At 45.7% G+C, this 23,729-nt stretch overlaps 1 protein-coding gene across 1 annotated transcript in view; it reads left to right on the top strand.

Annotated features, from left to right (window-relative positions):
* The window catches only part of FRAS1 (Fraser extracellular matrix complex subunit 1), a 161,509-nt gene that overhangs the window by 115,770 nt on the left and 22,010 nt on the right, over positions 1-23,729 (top strand). The window contains exons 31-51 of the mRNA XM_080590382.1: positions 1,848-1,964; positions 5,569-5,683; positions 6,198-6,335; positions 7,099-7,131; positions 7,877-8,008; positions 8,697-8,822; positions 9,636-9,883; positions 11,209-11,357; positions 11,774-11,936; positions 12,711-12,846; positions 13,686-13,876; positions 14,296-14,449; positions 14,840-15,103; positions 15,925-16,113; positions 16,436-16,555; positions 17,000-17,179; positions 19,962-20,086; positions 20,788-20,928; positions 21,558-21,785; positions 22,074-22,187; positions 23,455-23,605. Coding sequence (XP_080446508.1) covers positions 1,848-1,964; positions 5,569-5,683; positions 6,198-6,335; positions 7,099-7,131; positions 7,877-8,008; positions 8,697-8,822; positions 9,636-9,883; positions 11,209-11,357; positions 11,774-11,936; positions 12,711-12,846; positions 13,686-13,876; positions 14,296-14,449; positions 14,840-15,103; positions 15,925-16,113; positions 16,436-16,555; positions 17,000-17,179; positions 19,962-20,086; positions 20,788-20,928; positions 21,558-21,785; positions 22,074-22,187; positions 23,455-23,605 — 3,214 coding nt within the window. The remainder of the gene's footprint in view (positions 1-1,847; positions 1,965-5,568; positions 5,684-6,197; positions 6,336-7,098; positions 7,132-7,876; positions 8,009-8,696; positions 8,823-9,635; positions 9,884-11,208; positions 11,358-11,773; positions 11,937-12,710; positions 12,847-13,685; positions 13,877-14,295; positions 14,450-14,839; positions 15,104-15,924; positions 16,114-16,435; positions 16,556-16,999; positions 17,180-19,961; positions 20,087-20,787; positions 20,929-21,557; positions 21,786-22,073; positions 22,188-23,454; positions 23,606-23,729) is intronic.

Genomic DNA, 23,729 nt, shown 5'->3' on the forward strand with positions numbered 1-23,729 from the left:
GTGGCTATGTGTATGGCTGTCCTAGGGATCCTCCAGCTGGGTAGCAAATCTGCGCAAGGAGATCCTTGAAGTCCTCTGGCTCACGCTTTCCTAGGGCATCCCTGCAAATCCAGACCTGAGTGAAAAGGCAGTGTGTGTTACTGCAGCTCATATCCTGGCAGTTTTAACGTCCCATTTCAGACAGTAGGTTTCACCCCTTGGTACTACATAGCAAATACATCTCCCTTTCCTAAAACCTGTACTTTACTCCAAGTGTATTTACTCCAAGTGGAAAGTATTCTAAGTGCCTTTTTTTAAGTTGTTTGTTTTGCAAGCTCCAAAACCAAACAGCCCTCTTGATTTCTGCAGTCTCTCAGCTAATAATTAAAGTTTTGGTGTAGAGTAGTTCTTCTTACAGGCAGACAAAAAGGTACAAGTATTCTCCAGCAGATGTAGCACTAAAATAAATCCCACCTCCCCACAGGTTTAATGGCCATAAAATCCCTCAGACAGGTCCTTGCTGTTTGAGTGGAAGGTTTAACAGCATCCCATAATGCTAAGGCAACACGAACACTTGCATGCAGTTTTTGCTACATCTGGTTTAAAACTCAGAAGCTGTTACTGTAGCACCGGAGGGGCAATTAAGGTAATTTCTAAAGTAATTAACATAAGTGATAATGAGGAAGTTGTGAGTGTTGATGTTGAACAAGCTAATCTTTAGCTTAATTGCCATGTTCCTCTTATAGAGTATGCATTTTGCATGAGTTAAATGTTTGGTTTTAGTAGGTAGCGATAATTGTATGGAGAGCCCTGCTGAGAAAGGAAGCTGTGATTAGCCGGGTGACATCAGGAGACCATAACACATCTGTCTGAGCCTTGAACTGTGGCTTGGGGCGCGTCAGAAAAAGCTGACAAGTTGTTTTCCATCAGTACTTTGACAATCACTGTTCAGATGACAGGAACTCTGAAGCGGTCCAGCAAATGGCTAAAATAATTCCATTCTGTTCAGCAGAGCGTTTTTAATGCATTTTCTTGAAATTGTGTGCTGAAGTCCGTTCTGGCTGACAGAGGGATCTCCCTGTTGAAGTCAGGTGTGGACTTTCATCTCTGCTGACAGATGAAGCTGTAACCAAGTCTGACGAAGAAGGAGGCTGTATTTCTATGGGGGCTTGCCTCCCAGGGTTGCTGTGAACACTTGGAGGCATATCTCTATGGAATGGTTTTGGTCCTTTGAATTTTTGCCAGTGGAATAGTACTTGCTTTATATATCATTAATATGAGTTTGCTACTATAATTTAGATACAGTTGACTTAGTTTTGCTGCTGGAGTGCCATATGGGAAACCTTTATGGGGTTTCTCTGAAACAGAAGCACATCCTGTCTTGGGAGATGTTGGGATCATGCGGAGTCGCTGCCATTGTTAGAAAACCAGTTGTTTTCACCTCATCAGCATAATGGGCTGTCATTTTAAGGGTGAGAAGAAGGTTTAAAAACAGATAATCTTTTCTGTTCTTGTGATGAAGAGTTCCACTGAAGTATACAGACAGTTGAAGTAAAACTGAGGCAGCGACTGGCAGAGGTCGGAACGAATAGATGAGGGTAGAGAACTGTCAGACAGACATCCTTCACATTGTTAATAAAGAAGTGAACCACTTATGGACTGTACAGGCAATTATGGAGGAACTGGTTACTGTTTGAAGGCCTCAGTGCCCAGCAGTTAGCATCCACATGTGCATTGGGTTGGTGTCTGCTGGAACGGTGCGTGTCTTTGCCTTCACAGGCTAGGAGAAGAGGAAAAGTATGAAACTGGTCTTGAAATGCAGTGATGTCCTCTGCCAGGTTTCTATTCATGTGATCTTCTATTCTCAGGTGTCCAGCTCTGCCAGTCCACAAGCCAGCTTGGAAAGCCATGTCTTCAATGTTGCTGTTCTCCCGCAGACACCCAGAGCTCCTCAGCTTTCCCTTGGCTCCTCTTTGCACATGGCTGTAAGTGTGAAACATCACTGACTGCTGGTTTCAGTGTTCCTTGCTGCAATGCTCAGTGACCAAAGCCTCACATCGAGGAGTAACCACCGAATGTTGATTTCTCTGCTTGCCGTAGTCTGTGCAATTGTGCTTGGTTCGAAGATTGAATCCAAGGAACAGGGTGTATGCACCAGGTAGATAACTAGAGTAGAAATAATAATAAAAAAAATAAATTAAAAAAGCTAGATAGGCTGGAAGAGGAAGTGGTTGAAAAAAAACCAAACACCAAGAAATAAAAAACATTAAAAGGTAAAAAACTCAGAAGTGCTGAATATACAGAGTGGAAGGGATTGGGAAAAGAGAAAATCTTTAAACATTTTTTATGGAATTCCTAGCAATTTCAAAATACGGATTTCTGAGAAGCCATTAGGAATGGCAAGAGAGAAAAACTGTGGATTAGGGAGACATCTTGCCAGTAATTCCAGTGCAAACTTTATTTATTGGAACAGTAGCCCACTCACATCAGAAGGTTTTCATCAATCATTGTAACGCCAGGAACACAGGTTACAAACTGAACTATTTTTTCTTGCAGCATCGATTCTGGGAACAGCCATTTTGATAACAGTGGTCTCTCTAACATAGTTACATCCCTGATTGTGTTAATTTAAAAGATGACCTCAAAGTTTAAAGTTGGTTTTGTGAGCCCTCCAATTTTGGTGTGTGCCTTGTCCGTGCGTCCTCATCATATGTGGGTGAAATCCAGCTTTCCCCATTCTTTCTCCTGCTGTCTTCTGTCACCTCTTGGATCCTATAGGGAGGGATCCTGAGTGCATGGGCTGGAGGAGAACTACAGGGCTCTGCACCTTTGTCATCGGGAAGCTCGGAGAGCCAGGATCTTAGAGGCAAGGAGTTTGGTTCAGACATCACCTCAGCCACCTAGCCTTGCTGTGGTCTGTGGGGCTCTCTGTGGGTGCCCAGGATCATAATCCATCCTGAGGCAATGGCAGTGAGGCGGAGGAGGCTGTGATGAGAAAGCAGAGAGAAGCACTTGCAGGAAATGTGTGTGGAGCTGTGGCCAACCCTTCAGGCAGGAGCTGCGTGCTGAGAGAGCTGGGGCTACAGGCTTGACTGTAGCGTGCAGTCATCTTTGGCACTGCTCAGTCCTGGTGATTTATTTAGAGCATGCGAGGTGCCAGCAGTATGCTCAGCACTGTCAAGTAGAAAGCCTGTGCCCATGGGCGCTCCCTGGCAGACAAAAGCACGCTGCGAGGCCTGTGAGATGCAGGAGGGCAGATGTGGCAGGCGTCCCAGGGACAACGGGTCCCCAGGAGCAGCCTCCTAAGGGGACGCAAAGGACCTCAAAGCCAGGACAGCCTGCCAGGCATGGGGCCAGAAAAGACTGAAGGAAGCAGTGTGAGAAAGTTTAGTGAAAAGTCCTGACACAAGGGCCTTGTCGGGATTTAAAATAGTGGTGACCTTTCACAGGCAGTAATAAAACATGCTCAGGCTGCTACTTGGAGCAATAGCCAGCAATGTATCTTTCTTCTCTTGACTTTTTGTTGTTGCCATTATTGACAAAATTGATGGCAGAGGTGTCTGACTAAGCCATGTAGTGCTGGATTTTATAGCTAATTAGACACCACAAAATTCAATAGCGCCGTAAAATACGTTTTAGTGAGGGGCGCCTCACAGCCTGCAGGTCCTACCTCTGGGAGAGACAAATAGGCCTTGGAGGCAGCTGTGAGGCAACCATAACCTTAAATCTTTTCCTTGCGTCAGTGTGATTGAGTTCTGCTCATCCATCTTCAGACTCCTTCAGAACGAGACTGTCTTCTCAGCTGAAGAGCAAGCACAAAATGTGCAGTCTTTCCACACCTGTAAACGCTGTCTTTGAGTGTCCTACCAAGAAAGGTCAAAGAAAGTTTGGTGAGGCTTTGGTGGTTAATCAGGGCAGACACCTGTGCTGTTTTTCCTGCCTTCAAGTTACCTGTTTCCCCATACTGATACAACTGAGGGCAGGAGCCTGAGCTTTTGCACTTGCTGAATGCAAAGAGATTGGGTTTGTGAAGGAGACAACTTTGTAAGCATATGAAAAAGTTCTCCTCCCTTCTCTTCCCAAGGCGGCTGCATGAAAGGGACACCACCGTTAATTTTAAGCCTTTTTTGTACAGAGGCTGTATATAGTGGTGCTGGTATCACCAGTACACTTGGTGGCTTTTGACTCCAGTTAGATATGTGACTCTTGCACACCTAAGAAGGGTTGTCGTGGTTTTATTTGCTGCTTCACGACAGTCATTCATAGGCCGTAGTTTCTTTTCTGATGCGTTTGCATGATGATACTGAAGAGAGATGAACTGGGGGTTTGGTGCCAATTGTGATGCACTGAGCTGTGGTCAGGGAACCTTACCTTCCTCTGGTGTCCAGACCGGGCCTCAGGAGCAGCAGAATGGGACACAGGTTTGACAGTGTGGCCATACAGGCATGAAGACATCAGGATTCAGTGGGCTGCGCCTGATGTGGTGGGTGGAAACCTGTCATTTGCTCCTGAACCTGATCGTCTTGTGCTCTGACGCAGATGAATTAATTGCCCTTATCCCTAATTTAGCTTGTACTCCTCATATTTTGTTAGTGATTAGGATATTTTTCATACTCAGCTGAACTGTTTAATTCCGTGACTTCTCGTAGCTGTTAATTCCGCAGGATGAAGGTTCGTGAATACATGCAAGTAAATTGCCAATGTCCACTTAAGTCTGTTCATGCAGCAACGTAATTCTTGTAACAAATTGCCCACCATTGACTAATGATAACCTTATAATGGAAGGATCAGGACATTTTTAGGCAGATTTAAAAAGAAAGGGAAAGCTTTGGTTCCTCTGTATTCTTGTGGAGAAGGCCAAGACGCTTTCAGGACTTTTTAAAAAAGCGAATCCAGTCCAGCTACCTCAGACTATACCAGAAAACTAGCTAGGAGATGAGTTATATCCTTGGCCAGGGAGTTTTTGATTAAAACAGATTTTTCTTCGTCTGTTCTTAGTTGCTGTAGGCAGAATAATGAAACTCCTTCAACTGTGGAGGTTGTGCATCTGCGGGGTATGGAGTGCACTAATAACACTGCCAGTTTGCCAGACAGCCTGAAAGTGTGAGGGTAAGTTTAGAGGTACAGGAAGGAGGAGGTGTTTGTCTCCTTTTTTTTCAAAAGGTTATAGACCCTTTCTAATTCTCCAGAAAGAACTTAACAGAGGTGAGCCTGTATAGTGTTGTCTTCTGTTGAGCATGATGGTACTCTACTCAGGTTCTGCATTGCACATTCAGTTTGGCTTATAGATGAGCTGAAAGTGAGTTTAGATGGTTCCTAAAAGCAAATTTTACTCGTTATTAAGCTTTATTGTCCTCTGTAATCTCATCCCAATTAGTTCCTATTCTGCAGGAGTTTGGAAAACTTGTTAAAGGTTCAGCCCATCTGTTCCTTGTCAGTTTTAGGTCTAAGAACCACACCTTTACATTCAAAGACTGTCTTACATTGAAGTATAGCAAAGCAAATTCTCACTTGATGCAGCGAGACTTGTCTTGCTGAGTCTTCTCATGTCTCTGGCATTGATGCTCTTGGTCTAATGTGTTTATCGAGGTGCTGGAGGACCGTGTGACAGTGATTGAGCCCCATCACCTCTCCTTTGTAGACCCGGAGATTCCCAGTGAAAAAATCCTGTTCAACGTGACTGTCCCTCTCCTTCCTGGACAAGGCAAGTGTAGCTGTTCAGAACATGGCAGCTTGCTGCTGAATTAATTGTTATACTTTCTCAGCACATCTAATTTTTTTTTGTTTGTTTGTTTTTCCTAGAGTATCATTCTGTGTAGGCATCTGCTAAGCTGTTTGGCCTCCTTCATTAGCTTTCAAACACCTTGTTTCTTAACCCAGTTTCTCCAGCTTGTTTAGGAGTAAGCTGCAGCACAGAGACATTTTTCTTACTATTGTCTGGAATATACTGAATGTTGCACGCCATGGCTTTCTACTTCTAGACTCACTAGTGAGAGGTATTTGAAGAAATGGCTAAGTGAGGAATCTATTTTAATTTCTCATGTCCTGTATTGGTAGAACCCGTACTTGGTGCAGTCACAGCCATCTGACTCATTGAGCAACAACTGAAGATGTAAAAAGAAGTATCAGGGAGAAAAAAATTAGCCACGTCCTTTGGTATCTGGTTTTAAAATTAAAATTGATTCCTTCCATTAATACTGAGCTCTCTGTTTCTCTAGGTATTGTGGAGCACAGAGACAGGCCTCTCTCCCCAGTCAGGTATTTCACTCAGGCAGATATAAACCATGGCAAGATTGCTTATCGTCCACCGACTGCAGCTCCGCACTTGAGAGAGATCATTGCGTTCTCATTTGCAGGTAAGGATTTGAACGTTCTTTGCAGCACCAAGTCAGGCTGCTGGTCCTCCTCCAGTCCTGGAATGACTTTGTGGTTATTTCCATACTCACTAGGGCTTGTGGTATGAACGATATAAAGTATATGGGAATCTGCTTTGTGGGAACATTCCAAAAGTTCACCCAATTCTTGTGACCTCAATATGATTTTCCTTCTTGTTCAGTATAGCAACATGCAGTGAATTATTGGAATATGGCCATGTTCACTACAGCATTTAGCACTGTTGACACTAACACGATGCTGCACTGGTCAAACTGCTTATCCAGTGCTTTGTGGTTAGGAATTACTGCTCCTCCTGTGCTTGAGATCTGTGCTGCAGTGCGTGTTTAGTCCTTGAGACTGAGACAAGAAATGATGAGTGTGAACTGAATCAATTTAGCCAGGATATTAGATTTCTGCCATCAGAGGGATAACAACCTGGAGCAGGAGACAGAGGGGCAATGTGACAAACCTCAAGCATGTTTGACCAGTTGATACCTAGGATTGTGTGATGCAATTCGATGCATCACCATGCCCTCCACTGGCACCAAGGTGGTTTTTCACAGACTGAAGGAGGGCAACACGTGTTCTCTCATTACCTGGAGAGAAGGCAGTGGAAAAGAGTGCTTTCCTTGGTAAGGAAAGATGTCTGGTTGAACAACAGCACTTGCTTTCTCCAAAAGCTGTCTAAATTCACATCAGTATGTTCTAGCCATAATTACTGTGTGCTTATATTTATCCCGTCAGGTCTTCCAGAGTCAGTGAACTTCCGATTCACAGGTATGCAAACCTTTGGCTCTTTCCTGCTTTCCAGAGCAGTTTTCCTCCTTGTGCCCTTCACGTTGCCTGTTACTCCTTGGCCTTTCCTCTTCTGTAGGCACATCTATGGGCAGTCCGTAGGAATTTCTGGAAGTGCATGTGCCTGGAGAATACTCATTCATCTATGTCCCAAAGTGTTTTATAGAAGCCAAGATGCAGTTCAGTAGACAAATCTTTTTCAGTAGTTGCCTCAAATGTGTCCTAAAAGCCTCATTCATTCCTGCTTTTCCTCCAATGTGAACAAGGGCATCAGTGGTTTACTCTGATTTTTTTTTTTTAATATACCATGGAAACTTTTCCACAATTAAATTGCTACTAATAAGCTGCTTGCTTACTTAATACATATTCCCCTTTCCATGTACTACTTAGCACAGGTATGCAAAGTGATCCACTAGCAAAGAGAAGTGCATGTTCTGACTTACGAGTGCACCCGATAGATATGTGGAACATAGTATGTACATAGGCACACACGCACAGACTTATTCAAGTTATGTTTGTCATACTAAGATTAGTTAGGGACAAAGATAAATACATACTTCTGGGTATGTGTGCATTATGTTTTATGTCCATAGATGAAGGTGTAAATTGACAGGGTGGGAAGAAAGTCAGTAATGCGGGGTGGTGATTTGTAGAGAACAGTCAATTTCCAATGTGAGTCCCTGAAAGAACATCCCTACACTCGGGCGTGGTTTCTGTCTGTGCCTAGTGTCTGATGGAGAACACACGACCCCGGAGATGGTGTTTGTCATTCATTTGGTCTCTGCGGAGCAGCAGCCTCCAGTCTTCCAGATCACAGCTCCGTTCCTGGAGGTCAGCCAGGGGGGCAAGGCCACCATCGGTGAGTAGGGTGGAAAGGGTGAGGTGGCAGAGCTCTGCCTGAGGCACGGTATTTACTTCCAGGAGGCCACATGGATGGAGCAAGGGAGAGTTTTGGTCTCATGCAGCTCTGTCCATTCGGCCAAGGAGCTGTGCTAGTGCAGGTGTAACAGGAGCCACTGAGAAAACTGTGCAGTGTTGCCTCAGACAAGTGTCTGAGCATGAGGCAGTGCTCCTTGGTATGTGGTGTGTCCGTTCAGTGGCTGAGTCTTGGAGAGCATGATAAGGGATATACTGCTTCTTTACTTTTCCCCTCTTAAGTGCTGTTGCACTGATTTGTTTGGCATAAGCCACTTTCTTGTGGTGTCAGGGGGTTTTCTGAGACTTTTACAGATAGCCCCCTTCTATATGAATACATGCACATCTCATAAACTGAGGGTTTGTATAGCTGTCATGCTGGCAATACTGTGACTCAGGTGTGCAGTAAGTTCTTTGATAAATCAGATCTAAGCATTGTCAGGGAACTACTTTTTTCCATGAAGGCAGCAAGCCCTTGGGCTACGGATGCTCCAGAATTACTTGACTTTCCAGGTACTGATTAAATTAAAGCTTTTTGGCTCCATTCACAAAAACTGATCACCAAACTTAAGGGATATTCCCAGTGCAGTATCTGAGGGTGCCGAAGCCTGTGTTCTCTTTCCCTGGCACAGGGATCCAGTTGGCTGTGAGCGACACAGATACAGCTCCTGAGGGGCTCTTCTTTGAGCTTGTGAAGCCTCCCCGTCATGGCATTGTGCTCAAGCAGGGCGCAGGTGTGCAGGAGCACATGGGAGCAGGTGAGTTGAGCAGAAATCTTCCTCAGTGCAGGGGAGGAGGTGAGCATGGGCCTGTCCACGCGGCTGGTTTAGTTGGGCAGGAGGAGATGGATGCCTCTGACAGAATTCAATATGTCAGTTCTTTGCCTGGAAGAGTGGGACTGCGGGAGAGAGTGCGTGAAGGATGTTTTCCTGTTTGTTGTTTAGTTCCTGGCTGAGTCGGTGCATTTCTTGTACCAAGTATGTGCGGGCTGGTGGGCAGTTACTGTGTTGTGGTAAAAGTAACCAGCTGCTAAGCAAAAGGGATGTTTTGGTTTAGGTGCCAAATTATATCTGAAATAGTACTCAGTAAACTTTTCTACTGAAGTCCAGGCAAAGCTGTGCTGATCAAGCAGTCAAATACTTCTGTGGAGTTTTACTGTTGATTTTGGTGGCAGCAGTTTTCCAGTGTGTGATCAGATGAACAAATGTTGTCATTAAGAAAGGAGTGCAAACAGAGATGTAGAGAGGGAAGCCTTATCTAGTTATGACAGGCATGAGCTTACAAAGCAGCTGGGAAGAAAGGAGGATCTGTGCACTTCCAGAGAACTGTCACTGGAAGAGTCCCAAAGAGTGACAGTGTCTGGAAAACAGTTAAGGTTACAGCTTTTGCTCTGCCCTACATACATACTAAGTCCTTAATAAATGTCTCCATAACTCACGGCTCAGTAAGTTTGGCATTAAATGCCAGGTAAGCATGTGATTAAGTCTTTTGCAAAACTGGGGCATTATGCCATTTGAATTGGATTGGTGCTCTGAACGGTCTTTCTGACTCGTGCATTTCTTTTTGGGAAGGCGACACCTTCACCTACGAGGACGTCACTCGAAATGCTCTGCAGTACGTGCACGATGGTTCGTCGGCAGCAGAGGACAGCATAGAAATCTCTGTCACCGATGGTGTCACCACAGTGACCACCGTGCTGCGGGTGGAAGTGTCCCTGCCGGATAACAACGGCCCACAGCTGGCCCCGGGCTGCTTGTTGGCAATCACCGTGGCTAGCAAAAGCTCTGTGACTCTCTCTCGATTGCACCTTGCTTATGTTGTAAGCTGTCATCTATTTCTAAACCCAGTGAATGCTGGCAGCATCCCATTCCTAATCCCCCCACAGACCCCTTGCCACCCACACCTCCCTGCCCTTAGTGTGGATTCTTGGCAAAGAGCTCAAGTTTTTGACTGTCTCCTGACTATGGCTGCCAAAACGGGGATAATAGACTCTTTCTTCCATCAGGGTTTTAAGGCTATCCCTGTTTGACTGGAACAGAGGTGAACTGCCATGCTAACATGAAAACTGAGTTAATCCCAGATTTTTGTATCAAACAGACTTGCTAACAACACACATGGATTTGCTAGTTGATAATCCCTTGAAAATTTCTGCCCCCTCACCCCCTTCAGAAATTGCCTGCTTCTTTTTCTGCACACGCTTGAGGGTTGTTTTTTTTTTTTTTTGAGCAACCCAAGATGCTGTGCTCCTTGTTAGCTTGGAGTTTGAGTCAGCGTTTGTGTGTTGTATGAGAGTCATCCTGCTGGTACAGTTCAGGGAAAGGTGTTCTGCTTGTGGCTGATACAGCTGCAGAGACACCAGCAGTGGATTTGGGGTATGCAGATGTGCTCTCCTTATGGAGGAGGCTGGAGAGATGACAGTGCACGTGTGAAGCTGAAGAGACCTCGTGTAGTGGCTGTCAGAGAGCTGGTTAGGGATCTGCAGGGAGTCAGGTAGGATAAGAAGGCAAATGAATGCTTTTCTTCCAAAGGATGTGTCTGGGTATAAGTCATGGGTCTGTCCTGTTCTCCTTAGTAGGCAGAAGGCTGACAAGGGAGCTGTTCAGGTTTAATCTGCGGAAGAGAACAGTCACAAGAAAGAGGATTTCATTCCTGATCTATATACTGAGAAAACGATTTCTGCCTTGGGTCTTATCTTTCAGGCAACCACGAAAAACTTTGATAAGAAAGATGACATCTGAGCCATGAGATCACAAAGATGGTTATACTCTGTGTAGTTAAAAAGAGCCAAGAATAGCTTTTAGTTTAATACGAAATTGGCCTTTGCAGCATCGCTTCACGTTAACCTTTGTTTTACTAAGAACTGAATTTAGCTGTGTCTCTGTCTGAAGCATTGATGGGCAACAGTTACCCCCTCTGCCACGTATCAGATAAATTCTGGCTCACTTTTTCTGGAGTCAGGAAAAACATATTACATAAAGGGTCCAGTCCACTAGGAGGGTAATTTGAAAATAAAAATACCGGGCTTATCTCTGGGAAACTGCTTGATATATTTTCCTAAAAACCATTTTCTTTCTGTTTTTAGCGGAGGGAAACAAAAGCTAATCCTGTTCTGTGTTGGTTTTGTTATTTTTCCTTCATCTTCAGGACAGCAATTCTCCTGACTCAGCGATAAGAATCCAGTTAATATCTCTGCCCACATATGGCACCCTCTTACAGGCGTCTGGCTCTCATGATGAAGAGCTTTCTAAGGTTTATAATTTCACCATGGAAGACATCAACAACCAGAGGATCAGGTATCAAATAGCTATTGTCCTTCAAGCCACGCCAGTTAAAAGCTCAGTGGGCTTTCCACAGGGAACTCAGGGCTATGTTATGCTAGTAAAATATGTCAAAGATTTTTCTTCTTGGCTATTGTGTCCTGTGAGACTCCAAATGAGAGCTTTTCCAGTGCACAGTTAGGTATTTATGCATGTCCGAAATGCCAGTAGTTGGTGTACCTTCAAATTAGGAATTTTTTTTGTCTGCAATGTCATGGTGATAATTAGGGTAGGCAACATGAAAAACAGTGGTTTCAAAGTGCTCAGGGAATGAACGGAGTTGGGAACTGGAATACCACTTCTTTTTGAATTCATTTCTAAAGGCAGGGATTTGGCGTTTTTACCTGGCTGTCAGCAAGACTCCCTGACACAGCTTGTGCTTTGACTTTCAGTTACTCCACCGTATTTGAGACCAGCAATCAGCCAGTTACGGACACCTTCCACTTCACTGTTTCTGACGCTGACAATAACCGGCTTGACAGGCAGATGTTTACCATCACTATCACCTCTGCCCAGACGGTGCCATCGCTCATTGCCTTTGCTGACCATATCACTGTAAGTGGCCACCCAGGATACTGGAAACAGTGACAGGAATGTCTTCTGTGGGGGGAATTGAACGGTTCTCCTGGACTGAAGGCAAATCACTGTAGGAACATGGTGTTAATACACAGTCTTTTGAGTGCTAAGAGTCAATAAATTACTTGGAGGCCAGAGGGGACTGACAGTACTGCTGCATCCCTGAACCTCACCTGCTCACATCCGTTCTAGTCAGGAGCTAGCTTCTCCCAAGGGTGTTCCACTGATGTCAGTGGAACAAGTCTGACTTACTCCTGTTTAATATTTGGCCCCTTCTTTCACCAGCTTGTATTTAAAAGATGAGCAGAAGATGAGTCTGAAAGCATCTGGTGCTTTGGACTGATGCAAAACATTTCAGACTCCTTATCAAAGCCTTTTGAAGTCATTTCCCTCTTTTTCAGCTTTGCATTCAACCTCCCTTGCCTTCAAAAGGTTCCCCTCAACAAGAAAAGCAGATTTTGCCTTCCAAGAGGTCAGCATGACTCTGCTAGTTCTCTTCTTCCCCTGATAAAGCACTCACAGGCTCCTCTTTAGGGCCAGGCAGGCTTTGTTCTTCGCATCCCACCTTGCCTCCCAGCAGATTTCATACTTAACAGATTTGGGGGAGGATGGGACAAGACTTCAGAGAAATGAGAGCACTGTGAGGACCAGGGAAGCCTCCTCCATGGAGTGATGCTGCAGGCTTGTTCAGTAATGATTCCTGTGGTGCTGTGTGCATTGGCTATAGTTCTGTTGTATCTTTTTGTTTTCCAGGTGGATGAGGGAGGCAGGGTCCCGCTGCTGGCTCATCACCACTTAGCTGCTGATTATGATACTGCTGCCAAGGAAGACCTGAGGGTCACGGTTATCACTCTGCCCATGTATGGCTACATTGAAAACACTAAGACAGGTAAACGGGGGCATTGAGAGCCTTTTCAAGACTGTGCATTATATTTTCATCATCCTTTATTCTGGCTGTGTTTGTTATACAGAACAAACTTCGCTGAATTCCTCTAAATGTCACAGTGAGATTTAAGGGTGGGAGAGCTGTGGCACAGCATGGCTGGTAACACTCAATTTTGTCTTTGTATTACTATGGGATCCGTGCTGGACTGTCCAGAGATTTTCATCCAGGAGGCTTGTCTGCTTAATCCTATCAGTGGTGCTAACAGCAATGACATGTATAATTTCAGTTAAATCAAACTTCCCTTTGTAAAATATCACCATGGCTTGGCCAGTGGGGCAGCTTGTTACAACTGTTACTGCCTTCCTTCTGGAGTGCATGGGCTCCTAACCATTATACATCACCCCTCCTAATCGTGCCCTAGGAGTGCACTCCGGTTTGTGCCATTTGGGTGATGGTGAGCCTCTCTCCTCGAACAGGCCACAGCTGGGTGATTTTCTTGGGTTTTAGTTTTAGTTTTGCAAGGTGCAGTTTGGTGTAGTGATTGTGTTGAGGCCAGTAGGCACACCAGCCATTTTCTCATCACTGAAGAATGTCATAAGCAATTCTGGGACGTGGGCTTGCTGGCACTGTGTGTAGAACTGCAGCTTTCCTAATGTCTGCTCTAATGCAGCAGATGGACCTACTGCTGCTACAAAGGTCATAAGTTGAGTGAAAACCATGTTATAGGAGTGAACATCCTTCTACATACTTCGGTGTGCCATTCCTCTCTTAATGCTGCTGCTTTTATTTTTAGTTTATCAGTGAGCTGAACATCCTTTCACCAGAGGCATTCTGTTGTGCAGGTGAGAGTTTTGGACCGCAGGGTGCTGTGACCACAGACGCGTCCTTTTCCATTCAAGACGTTCTAGAGAGCAGCATTTACTACTTCCAGAGCGTCCATGAAAGCATCGAGCCGACAAGCGATGTTTTCAGCTTCTACGTGAGCGATGGCTTCAGCCAGTCTGAAGTGCACAGCATTAACATCACCATCCAGGTGCGCCTGTGCTCCCTGGCCGTCAGAACCCTCTCTTGACACAGACACTTGGCTCTTAAAGTGCAGCTCCCTTGAATTGCGAGCTTTCCTCACACCTTTGTAACACATGGGAAGTGGATTAAAGAGAGTTTCCATCCTCCTATCTGTTTCCTTCCCCTAGTACAGGCCCATAATTTCCCTGTCACACCAGAGAGTAGTTGTGCATTGCAGCCTCTTCCCCAGGGCTTATTTCTCAGTTTTCTCCTCTCTGTTAGAAGCCTCCACAGTGCTGGAGAGATATGGAGAGACTGACGTAGTCCATGCATTGGTACCAGCAGCAGTACTGTCATTTGGGAGTTTGTATTTCATTCAGGTAGGCAGCAGTCATTTCCCCTTGGCCATTTCCCTTTTCTGACTGTGTCCCCTTGGGATCTGTGCAGCGGCAGAACGACGAGCCCCCGAAGATGGTGCTGGAGCCTGTCAGAGTGCACGAGAGCTCGAGTGTGGTTGTTACCAACGCCTCCCTCAACCTGCAGGACTTGGACACCCAGAGCAGTGAGCTTGTCATCGTGGTTACCAAAAGTCCTGAACATGGTAAGTCCCGACAAGGTGGGGTTGGAGCAGGAACGTCTGTCTGTGCGTCTGTGTGTGTGTCTAATACCCCTGATGTGAGACAGAAGCCTGGCATGTTTGTATAAGGCACGTTTAGTCCGTGTTCGGAGCAGCAATTGTGCTTCAGGGCAGACCTGTTCTTTGAGGGTTTTTCCTATTTGAGAGGGAAAAGGGGGACTGCACCCATTTCCTTGGGAAGTTCCCTTTTGTGTTACCTTGTTTCCTAAACTAGTGGGGCCTGTGTGCCATTTTTCAGATCTCACGTATGTAGCCAAATTCTTAGCAGTTTTGGCAACAAGCAGAAAACTTCCTCAGTTCTTCCTGCAAGGCCACATCCACTTCCATGATTTTCATGCATCTGTCGTTTGTCAGGTCATCTCCGCAGGAGGGAGACTGCTGCAGAGCCCCCAGAGCATGGACATGTGCTGTCTCTGGGCTCGTCCTTCACCTACCAGGACATTCTGGATGAGCTGATCGTTTATACTCAGAGCGGTGCAGCAGCACAGACAGACGAGTTTGGCTTCTCCATCACGGATGGTCTCTACACGCAGACGGGGAGGCTGCAGTTCTCCATGGAGCTGCCAAAGCAGCCGCTGCCCACACTGGCTGTCAACAGGGTCCTGCAGCTCCCTGCTGGTATGGGGAGGGGGGAGAATGGTATTGCTTGTTTAGGCAGCCCCCTGGGAGACACTTGTCATCTCCCACTGAGTGTAATTACAAGGTGTAGGTGTGTGCTTTTACCTCTGATTTGACTAGGAAGGTCTTTTTAAAACGATCTTCTCCTCGTAGGATCAATGGTCCGTTACAAGGGAAGGGGGCAGGGGAAAAATAATCACAGGCAGAGATATTTTCATGTTATTATAGGAGGGGATGCTGTAGTTAAGCACTGCCTCCCCAAAACAAATGTACAGTCCAGGGCTTTCTGTCTGTTAGTTGGGAAGGGACATGTGTTAGAGCACCTAACCGCAGTCCTGACAGACAGCTGCTGTCTGAGCCTGCTCACCTTTCAGAAACTTGCCCTGCACTCAACTTTATTTCACATTTCTGAAAATGTGACAGCTCTAGGTAAGCTGTAATGGCTCTTTGCAGGGCTGTTAAGAAGAAGTATGCGAGGTTGAAAACGACTCTTCCATGCCTGTAAAATGCCCACACAGTTTTTAGCCCAGCATGCCTAGTGTGCAGGCAGTGGAGGCACGAGCAAAGCAGATGCCTTGAATGCTGCTGTGCCACACTGAGCATCCCGATGGAGGCTCTGGACAAGCCACGTCCTCCTAGATGAGCCCTCCACTTGTTTTACTTGTGGTGGAGTTTTCCTTTCCCCCCCTAGAAGTACAGCTTCCTTGGTTCTGTAAAATAGGACCTCACCTACTATTTATAGGCTATCTAGTCCAGTCTAGACAAGTCACTTGGCTGGATTGGCTGAAGCTGTTTGTTAGCTTTCTCTTTCTCTGGCCCAGGCTCTGCAGCACACCTCACAGCTCAGCACTTGAAAGCAGCGGCTATTTATCCAGATGACACGATGATCAGATTTGTCATGAAGAAGGACCCCAGCGTTGGCCGTCTGCAGCTGACTAATATTGATAATCCAGTCCAGATCTCTGTCAAAGGACCTGTCAGAAGTTTCACCCAGGCTGATATAAATAAAGGTGAGAATGCCTGACTTCAGATAATCATGGCAAGTAAAATGTGGCCATATCTTTTTGAGAGGGGAAGGATGATTTGAAGCAGGGAAGGGAGAGGGAAAGAAGTAAGAAGATAAGGTTGTTATGATAGAGGAGAAACACATCACTAAGCAAGTGTTAAAAAGGCTCTCTGAGCAGGACAGAAAAAATAAAAGGGAAGAAGTAATGAAACCCAAGTCCAGGAGTTGCAAGTCTCTTCACTTATAGTGCCAGCCTGGTTCCAAACTAGGAATTAAATGAAGTTGCCTGTAATAAACCACCTCTTTTCTCCTGTCCCCCTCTCCAGGGCAAGTGGTGTACAGTCACAAGAAGGGAGATCCTGGTGGAAATTTTGCCTTCACCTTTGATGTGATCGATGCAGATGGCAACAAATTGATGGACCAGTTTTTTTATATTCGTATTTTAGGTAAATTATAGTGCTGAAGTTATGTTATCATTGCTGCAAAGCTCAGGCCTTCATAGATTTCCATCCTACATGTACAGCAAGTCAAGATGTAATTCTTGAGATGCAGTATTTATTCTCTGTTAATTCAAAGGCCTTTGAAGCTTGGGGTATGGGGAGAGTTTGAGGATGTAAAGATTAGCTCTCTGGCTTCTGACAAACTTGCTGAAAAAGACAAAAATTACCCCATACTGTCTAGATTGTCTTAAGACATTTCTGCCCCCTCCATTGATCACAAGACCCAGCATACTCATTTTGGAATTCCCAGTCTGGGAGGGTTCCCTTCAGAGGAGGGCGTTTGTGTGCCTGTTGTCTTTTGCTTGAGCACAAATACCCAGTGGGAATAACACGAAGGGAAGGACAGGGACCACCTCCTAACTCAGACTGTTTTGCATTTAACCCTTTCAGAGGACAGATTCCCCCCTTCCATCACTGCTAACAAAGGGCTGGTTTTGGATGAGAACTCAGCGAAGAAGATCACAACCCTGCAGCTCTCTGCCACCGACCAGGACAGCGAACCTGCCCAGCTCCAGTACAAGCTCACCAAGCAGCCGCAGCTGGGGCACCTGGAGCACGTGGCCTCCCCAGGTTAGCAGGAGGGCATTTTGCTTGGCTGGGTGCTCCTAACAGCAAAGCTCCAGCAGGGCTTTTGAGCCACCCTCCCTGGTAAACAGTTACTTTTAGTCCCCCTCTTGGCCACTATGTCCCTTGATCCATAAATTCCAGCCTCATGTTGCAGCTGGGCTTTGCAGAAAGGAAGGAGACTAACCAGTGAGTTATTACAGAATGAAGATATGTGGTGGTGTGATGGATATGCTAGATAATGAAGTCTGGCAGTTCAGGAGGTTTTTGGTCAATCCTGTGAAACTCAGAACAAGAATTCCATGCAAACGTGATCTGAATTTTAGAGTTGCCTTGAATGCCCCATTATCCACTAACAGTATGAGTGTCGTACTCCTCCCTTCTGAGTTGGTCTAAATCTATACTGTCATGTAATATGCTCCTCTTATTTAGATTATGCTCACCTAAGATACAAGTCTTCTTAGAATTAGATTTCCCCTTGATGGGACATTAAAGTGCAAATATCTTCTGTGATTTCAGGATGCAGTCAGTCCCTGTAAAGCTAAGTTTTAGTCTATGGTTTGCTTCATCATCTCACAACATAAGATGTGCTCTGGCAAACAAGTTGAGAGGGCAGGAATAATGAATGAAAGTTATAAATAAGCAAACCCCCTGCTGTGAGAAAATTAAAAACTTGCAATGTTTTTGTTTGAGCTGCAAACTAAACACTGTGTCTTGTACTTCTGAAATCTGAAAGAGGTGGATTAGGGATTTTATTCCTCTGTTACTTAAGATGTGACAGTTCTGGTTTCTGTGCTTTTTGGGGTCCGTGGTGGACTAAGAAACATGCAGGGTCACACATAGTGAAATAGTTGCTTTCATGATTTAAATAGCCTAAACCTAAGGAGGGAGGACAGGAGTCCTCAAAAGAGGACACAAAACTTGAAAGCTAATGAGTTCAGAGGAAACCTTGGTTAATCATTCATTCTTGGGTCATTTATTTATACCAGGTACAGTGTCTTTGGTGTTGTGGTCAATAGTTGTCAGTAGCCATTTAATAAATGATAAACTAGTTGAAAACCTTTTTTCAGGGTTTTTGTTGTTGTTAAGAACAGTGAAACTTGACAAATATAGCAATGAGAGTTAAAGGCTTGGCTGGTTTTTTAAAAATGCTTATTGGGTGCCTTGCTGTGTTAAGGGGTTAAGGGGTGTAGCTGATTAGCTGTTACAGGTCCGGTCGGATTCAGGGTACTGAACTATCACGATCACAGATTCACCAACAACGTATCACGCCCTTACTCTAGTCACGTTCTGTGAGAACTATCACGGCTCGGAGCAATGCAGTTAGGTGCAATTTATTACAGCAACAGGTACACAGGTTCTTCGGATTGCCAGCGATAATTTACTGTCTGCCAAAGCAAGCTAGCATGAATGAAATACACAGGTGCACAGCCTGGAAATTAACACGTTAAAAGGCACAAAGACTCTATAGAGATTTCTAAGTTTCCGCGGAGACACCCGGTGTAACCAAGTGTTCAAATCTCACCCAAAGACGTCCCAATGGGGGGGGGAAGAGAGGCTCAGCCCGTCGACTGATGCCAGGAGTCAGGAGGTATGGTGTCTTTCCTGATGATGGTATCTTCCCCGACGACGGTATCTTCCCCTCTCTCTTAGGCCAATTTATATTATTTTCTATCTTTTAGGTGGAGCTTGAGTGACTCTAGTCAAGCATATCTTAGTTATGATTGGTGAAAAGTTTTCCCGTCTCCGTTTAAAGGAATAGGCTCCGAGAAATTCAGAGCGCGTGCTCAGTGAGGGGTGGTCGCACCTTGGAGGCGGGTAGCTTTTGGGATGGAGGTGTGTTTTGGTTTTATAATGGCATTATAATGAGCAAAAGTTTACTAGAGTACAGCATTTGTCAAACCATGACAGGTCGTTGGCTCAGGGTAGCAAAACGTGCGGCTTATCGGTCTCGGTGTGTACAAGAACAGTCGAGTCCCCATCTCATCACAGAGCCTAGCTGTGGTGTCTCCACTCCACTCTACGCTCCGTACTGTTCCTTAGAGCCAGCACACCAGGTTCCCCCAGTGCGACAGCATCTGAGGTTGGAGGCCTAGGGAACGCTCAGGTAATGCAGCTACGCCCTACCCTGAAAGCCTCTTCAGTGCTGTACATTTTCTTTAAAATGTGAATGTTACTTTTATTTTCCTAGTTACATTAGGCAATTACACCACACTGTGTGTCACACGTAAGGACCTGCAAAGATCTTCGTATAAATCAGTGCTGAAATTTGGGCTTAGTCTGTTCTAAATGCTGAGGTATGAGAAGGGGAAAAGAGCAGAGAGTTTGAAGGTATTTTAGAAAGCTGCTGTGAGGTTGGGAATCTTGCCCATGGTCAGTGACGCTGTGGTTAGATCAGTCGTGCGTGGCAGTGAAAAAGTAAAAAAAAAAAAAAAAAAAAAAAAAAAAAAAAAAAGATACCATCTACTATTTTTGTAATGGCTTTTCTCTTGCTGTGAGCCAAGCAGCCCATCCCAAATGGGGTGTGCTGGCAGTGTGAGGTGCCATGGTATAATTTTAGGCCTGTGAAGAAGTTTGCAGAAGGGGTGCCACTACGTTCATTTAGCAGTTGTGCAGAGTGTGTAGGAGGCTCCGTGCTAGCTAAGTCCGTGGCTCAGTGGAGATTCATGGTACAGCCTGAATTAAAGTGCAACAAGCCAAGACTGAGTGCTTATGGCTACAGATGTCCAGATCCCTGTATTTTTCCTCTTTCTATAGCCCATTTTCCCCTATTGTTCTTTTTTTCTAGGGACAAGAATTAGTTCTTTCAGCCAGGCAGACTTGGCCTCTCGCAGCATCCAGTATGTCCACACAAGTGACGTTGAAAAGCATACAGATGCCTTCACCTTTTCTGTGTCTGATGGGACAAACGAGGTAGGTCACAGCATGTTTTTTCCATTTAGTCAGAGCAGGCTATTGATTCCATAGGATATGCTGGAATCAGTTTTCCTCGTGTGCTTTCAAGGGAGAGCTACATGTAGCAAAGGGAATGAAGAAAAGCCGTACATCAGCTTGTAATTTGGAAGGTGGTTACCCTGTACTTCCCCTGCTGCAAGGGATGTTATGTACCACAGGGAAGAGGGAGAGGAGAGTCCTGTGAAGGGAAGGGGGAGCTACCTGAGGTGTAGGCTCATGAGACTGGTTTACCAAGATTGCAATGTCTGTTTTCCATCTGTTTACCAATTGCTCCTGGAGATCAGCTTTGATTCACTGCACTGATACAGTGCCCAGAAGTACAGTTAGACCCTTGAGAAATGTCTCCTTCCTGCCTTCTGAAAGGGAGAAATCATGGCTACAAATAGAGAGATAATGACAAAGTAGAGCGAGCAGTGGAGGAAGAAGTGCGTTTCCATAAATGTGACAGAAAGAGGAAGAAGAAATTAGTGCAGAAGGATAGAAGAGCCGTATTTACAGGATCTGAGCTTAGAAGCTCTTGTTGATTCACCAAACAAGTCCAAAATGAAGTGATCTAAGCTTAGTGGGTCACTGTGGTCTCCTTATAGTGTTACCATTTCAATGGAGTTGTGCTTTTGGTAGGCTGAATTCACTGAGAGAGGCTTTTTCTCCTGTTCCAGGTGAGCCAAACGTTTGACATCACCATAAACCCCGTGGATGACTCCTTACCTGTAGTGCAAAGCCTGGGGATGAGAGTTCAGGAAGGTGTGAGAAAAACCATCACAGAGTTTGAGCTTAAAGCAACAGATGCTGACACAGAGGTAAGGCAGGACTCCCCTTTGCCTCCGCTCTCCCTTTTTCTGTTGCACATCTGGCGTATCAGAAAAACGGGCTTGTGTTCAAAGAAAGAGGTTATACTGAGTGTCATCCCCCCCTGCACATACCCTGTCTGATCACAACTTCAAACAAACCGCTTGTGGGAGGCCTGGCTTGTATATAAATAGATGAACGAACGTTCAAGCAAAGCAAAGCCCAGGCTTGAGAAATACGTACTTCATCTGGGATGTCTCTGAGACACATAAACAGCAAATCTGCATGAAAAATGTTTAGAAGTTGTCATCAGAGCGAACCTTTGCCCTGTCCTACCTTCCCTCTGAACACTGTGGATTTGACCTGAGCTGAGGTCTTGATACTGAGTTTATGCTTGGCACAGATGAAAATGGCATTTCCTCCTACTCCTTCTGGGTCTGGCTTTTTTGAGAGATGAGGACAGGCAGGGCTGATGGTGAATCAATTCAGTGTGCAGTGCTGCCTGTCAGCCCCTGATTGGAAACGTTGTGCTAGGAAGACTGTCTGGATGCAGAGAGTCCTTCCCCAGGGCTCTCAAGCTGTAGGGACCTTCCTGACCTGGTCCTTCAGTTGTTTGTGCCACCCTGCCTCCTTGGTGCAGGCTGAGTCAATTACGTTCACGGTCGTGCACCCCCCTCGCCATGGCCTGATCGAGCGCAGCAGCAATGGGCAGCGGTACCACCCCACCGCCACCTTCACGATGGATGACGTCTACCAGAACCGCATCAGCTACAGTCACGACGGCAGCAACTCGCTGAAGGATCGCTTCGCTTTCACTGTGTCTGATGGGACCAATCCCTTCTTCGTTGTGGAGGATGGAGGGAAGAAGGTAAGCGGACAAAGAGGGAGGCGAGAGAGACCGCAGAACTAGGTGGTTGAAGGCTGCCTCCTCTCAGAGGAGGGAGACTTGGCTGCTGTCGCTCCACTGAAGATAGGGGCTCAGTATTCTTGGCTACATGATGCCATATGCTTGTTCAGTGGTGTAATGGCAAACTTCATGCCTGCAAACTTGCCCCAGGACCTTGATCCTAACAGATCTGATGGGAGCAAGGCTGATAATATGGTGGCCAAGGCTCTGACTCCCAAAGTAACGTCCATCTCTCTGAACTTTTCTCAGGTTGTGACAGCAGCACCGCAGCGCTTCAAGGTGGACATTCTCCCTGTGGATGACGGGACACCCAGGGTTGTCACCAACCTGGGTTTGCAGTGGCTGGAGTACATGGATGGCAAGGTAACTGGTTGTCTGGGTTTGGATTAGATTGTTTCTCAGGCTGTTCCAGAAGAAGTGGCTTCACAGGAGAGCACTGTGATCCTTCAGCATTTTTAGTTTTGTGATAGACCGCAGGTGCCCCTCTGTGCTCATGGAGCATCTTGGAAAAGACAGAGGTGTGTAGGGATGCCTGCACTGCAGCTCAGCTAATCCAGGCAGTGTGGCTCCAGGGCACAAAATTGCTTCTTTCCCTTACATCAGCAGGACCGCCATTCTGGCTCTTCTTGGCTCTTGCGCAAGCTGTCCAGCTCAGTACAGCTCCTGCCCACCTCGTGGGACAGAGGTGTCCTGCCCCTTGCCCTCCTTCCCCAGGCAGTGCATTTTCAGTTTTGTTGATGGCAGAGAAGCCTTGATTATGTGCTGCAACAGCCACAGGAGAGATGTACGGCTCTCAAAGAAACATGGTACGGGGATTTCTTGCCATGATAGGCCTTTGTTTTGCTGAAGTCTAAACAAAACCCCAGGGAGTGATATCTCATGCTCATTTTTGAGGACCCAGCATTAACAGCAAAGAAGTACTTTGGTTCTTCCCGAGAAAATGATTGGAAACCATGGTATTAAGAAATTGTATTAAGAAGTAGCTACCTCAGCTCAAATTCCTGACTTTGGAAAAACCACTCCTGCAGCCTCAGGCAGTTTAATTCTTTCTCTCGGTTTCTCCCACTTTTAAAGATGTTTTCTTTTTAGAGAGAAAGCAAAAATGTGGTGGAAATGAGGCACATCTGTGTGAGGTCATTTGAAAGAGGATTAGTACAAGCTCACTAAAGCAGCATGAACTGTTGTGAGTGCAACCTTCAACTTCAGGCTGTTTGCAAAAAAATTTGGCAAAGCCAGGGCTCACCTGAGCATCAGCCCAGTTCACGGAGTGGTTTCCAGGTGAAATTGAAGGGTTTGTCATATCTTCTAGCCCCAACTAGGTAGGGCTCAGCAGTGTGCTCTGAATTTGCTTTTCTTTTAGCCCCCCCCCCCCTTTTTTTTTTTAATTAAACCATATCTGAGACAGAATTTAAATCCTTCCTGTTCTGTCAAACATGATGTGGGGCATAACTTGGGCTCCACAGCCTCTGGGTGTTCAGGGCCACTCTGTGCCACATGCTCTTCAACAGCCCAGCTTCTCCCTCGTGGAACACTGTGACAGAGGAGTGGTTGGGTTTGGGGATGAATAATCAATCAGACTTGCACTGCTGGATCTCCAGAGTTTAACTCCGTCGGTTTGGCTTTAATCCAGGCAACCAATCTAATCACTAAGAAGGAATTATTAACGACAGATCCCGACACAGATGACAAACAGCTGATCTATGAGATAACAAGCGGGCCCAGAAATGGTTATGTGGAGAACAAGCTGAAGCCAGGAACAACGGTGACCACCTTTACTCAGGGTATGGAAGACGAGCTGTATGTTGTTGCTTTTTTCCTTCAGCTGCTTCAGATTGTCAAGATAGCCTGTGTGAGGGAGAAAAAATGGTGGGAGGAGCGAAGACAAGGGGCAAAATCATATCCAGA

Source organism: Anser brachyrhynchus, assembly GCF_964034855.1.
Source record: "Anser brachyrhynchus genome assembly, chromosome: 4".
Lineage (NCBI taxonomy): Eukaryota > Metazoa > Chordata > Aves > Anseriformes > Anatidae > Anser > Anser brachyrhynchus.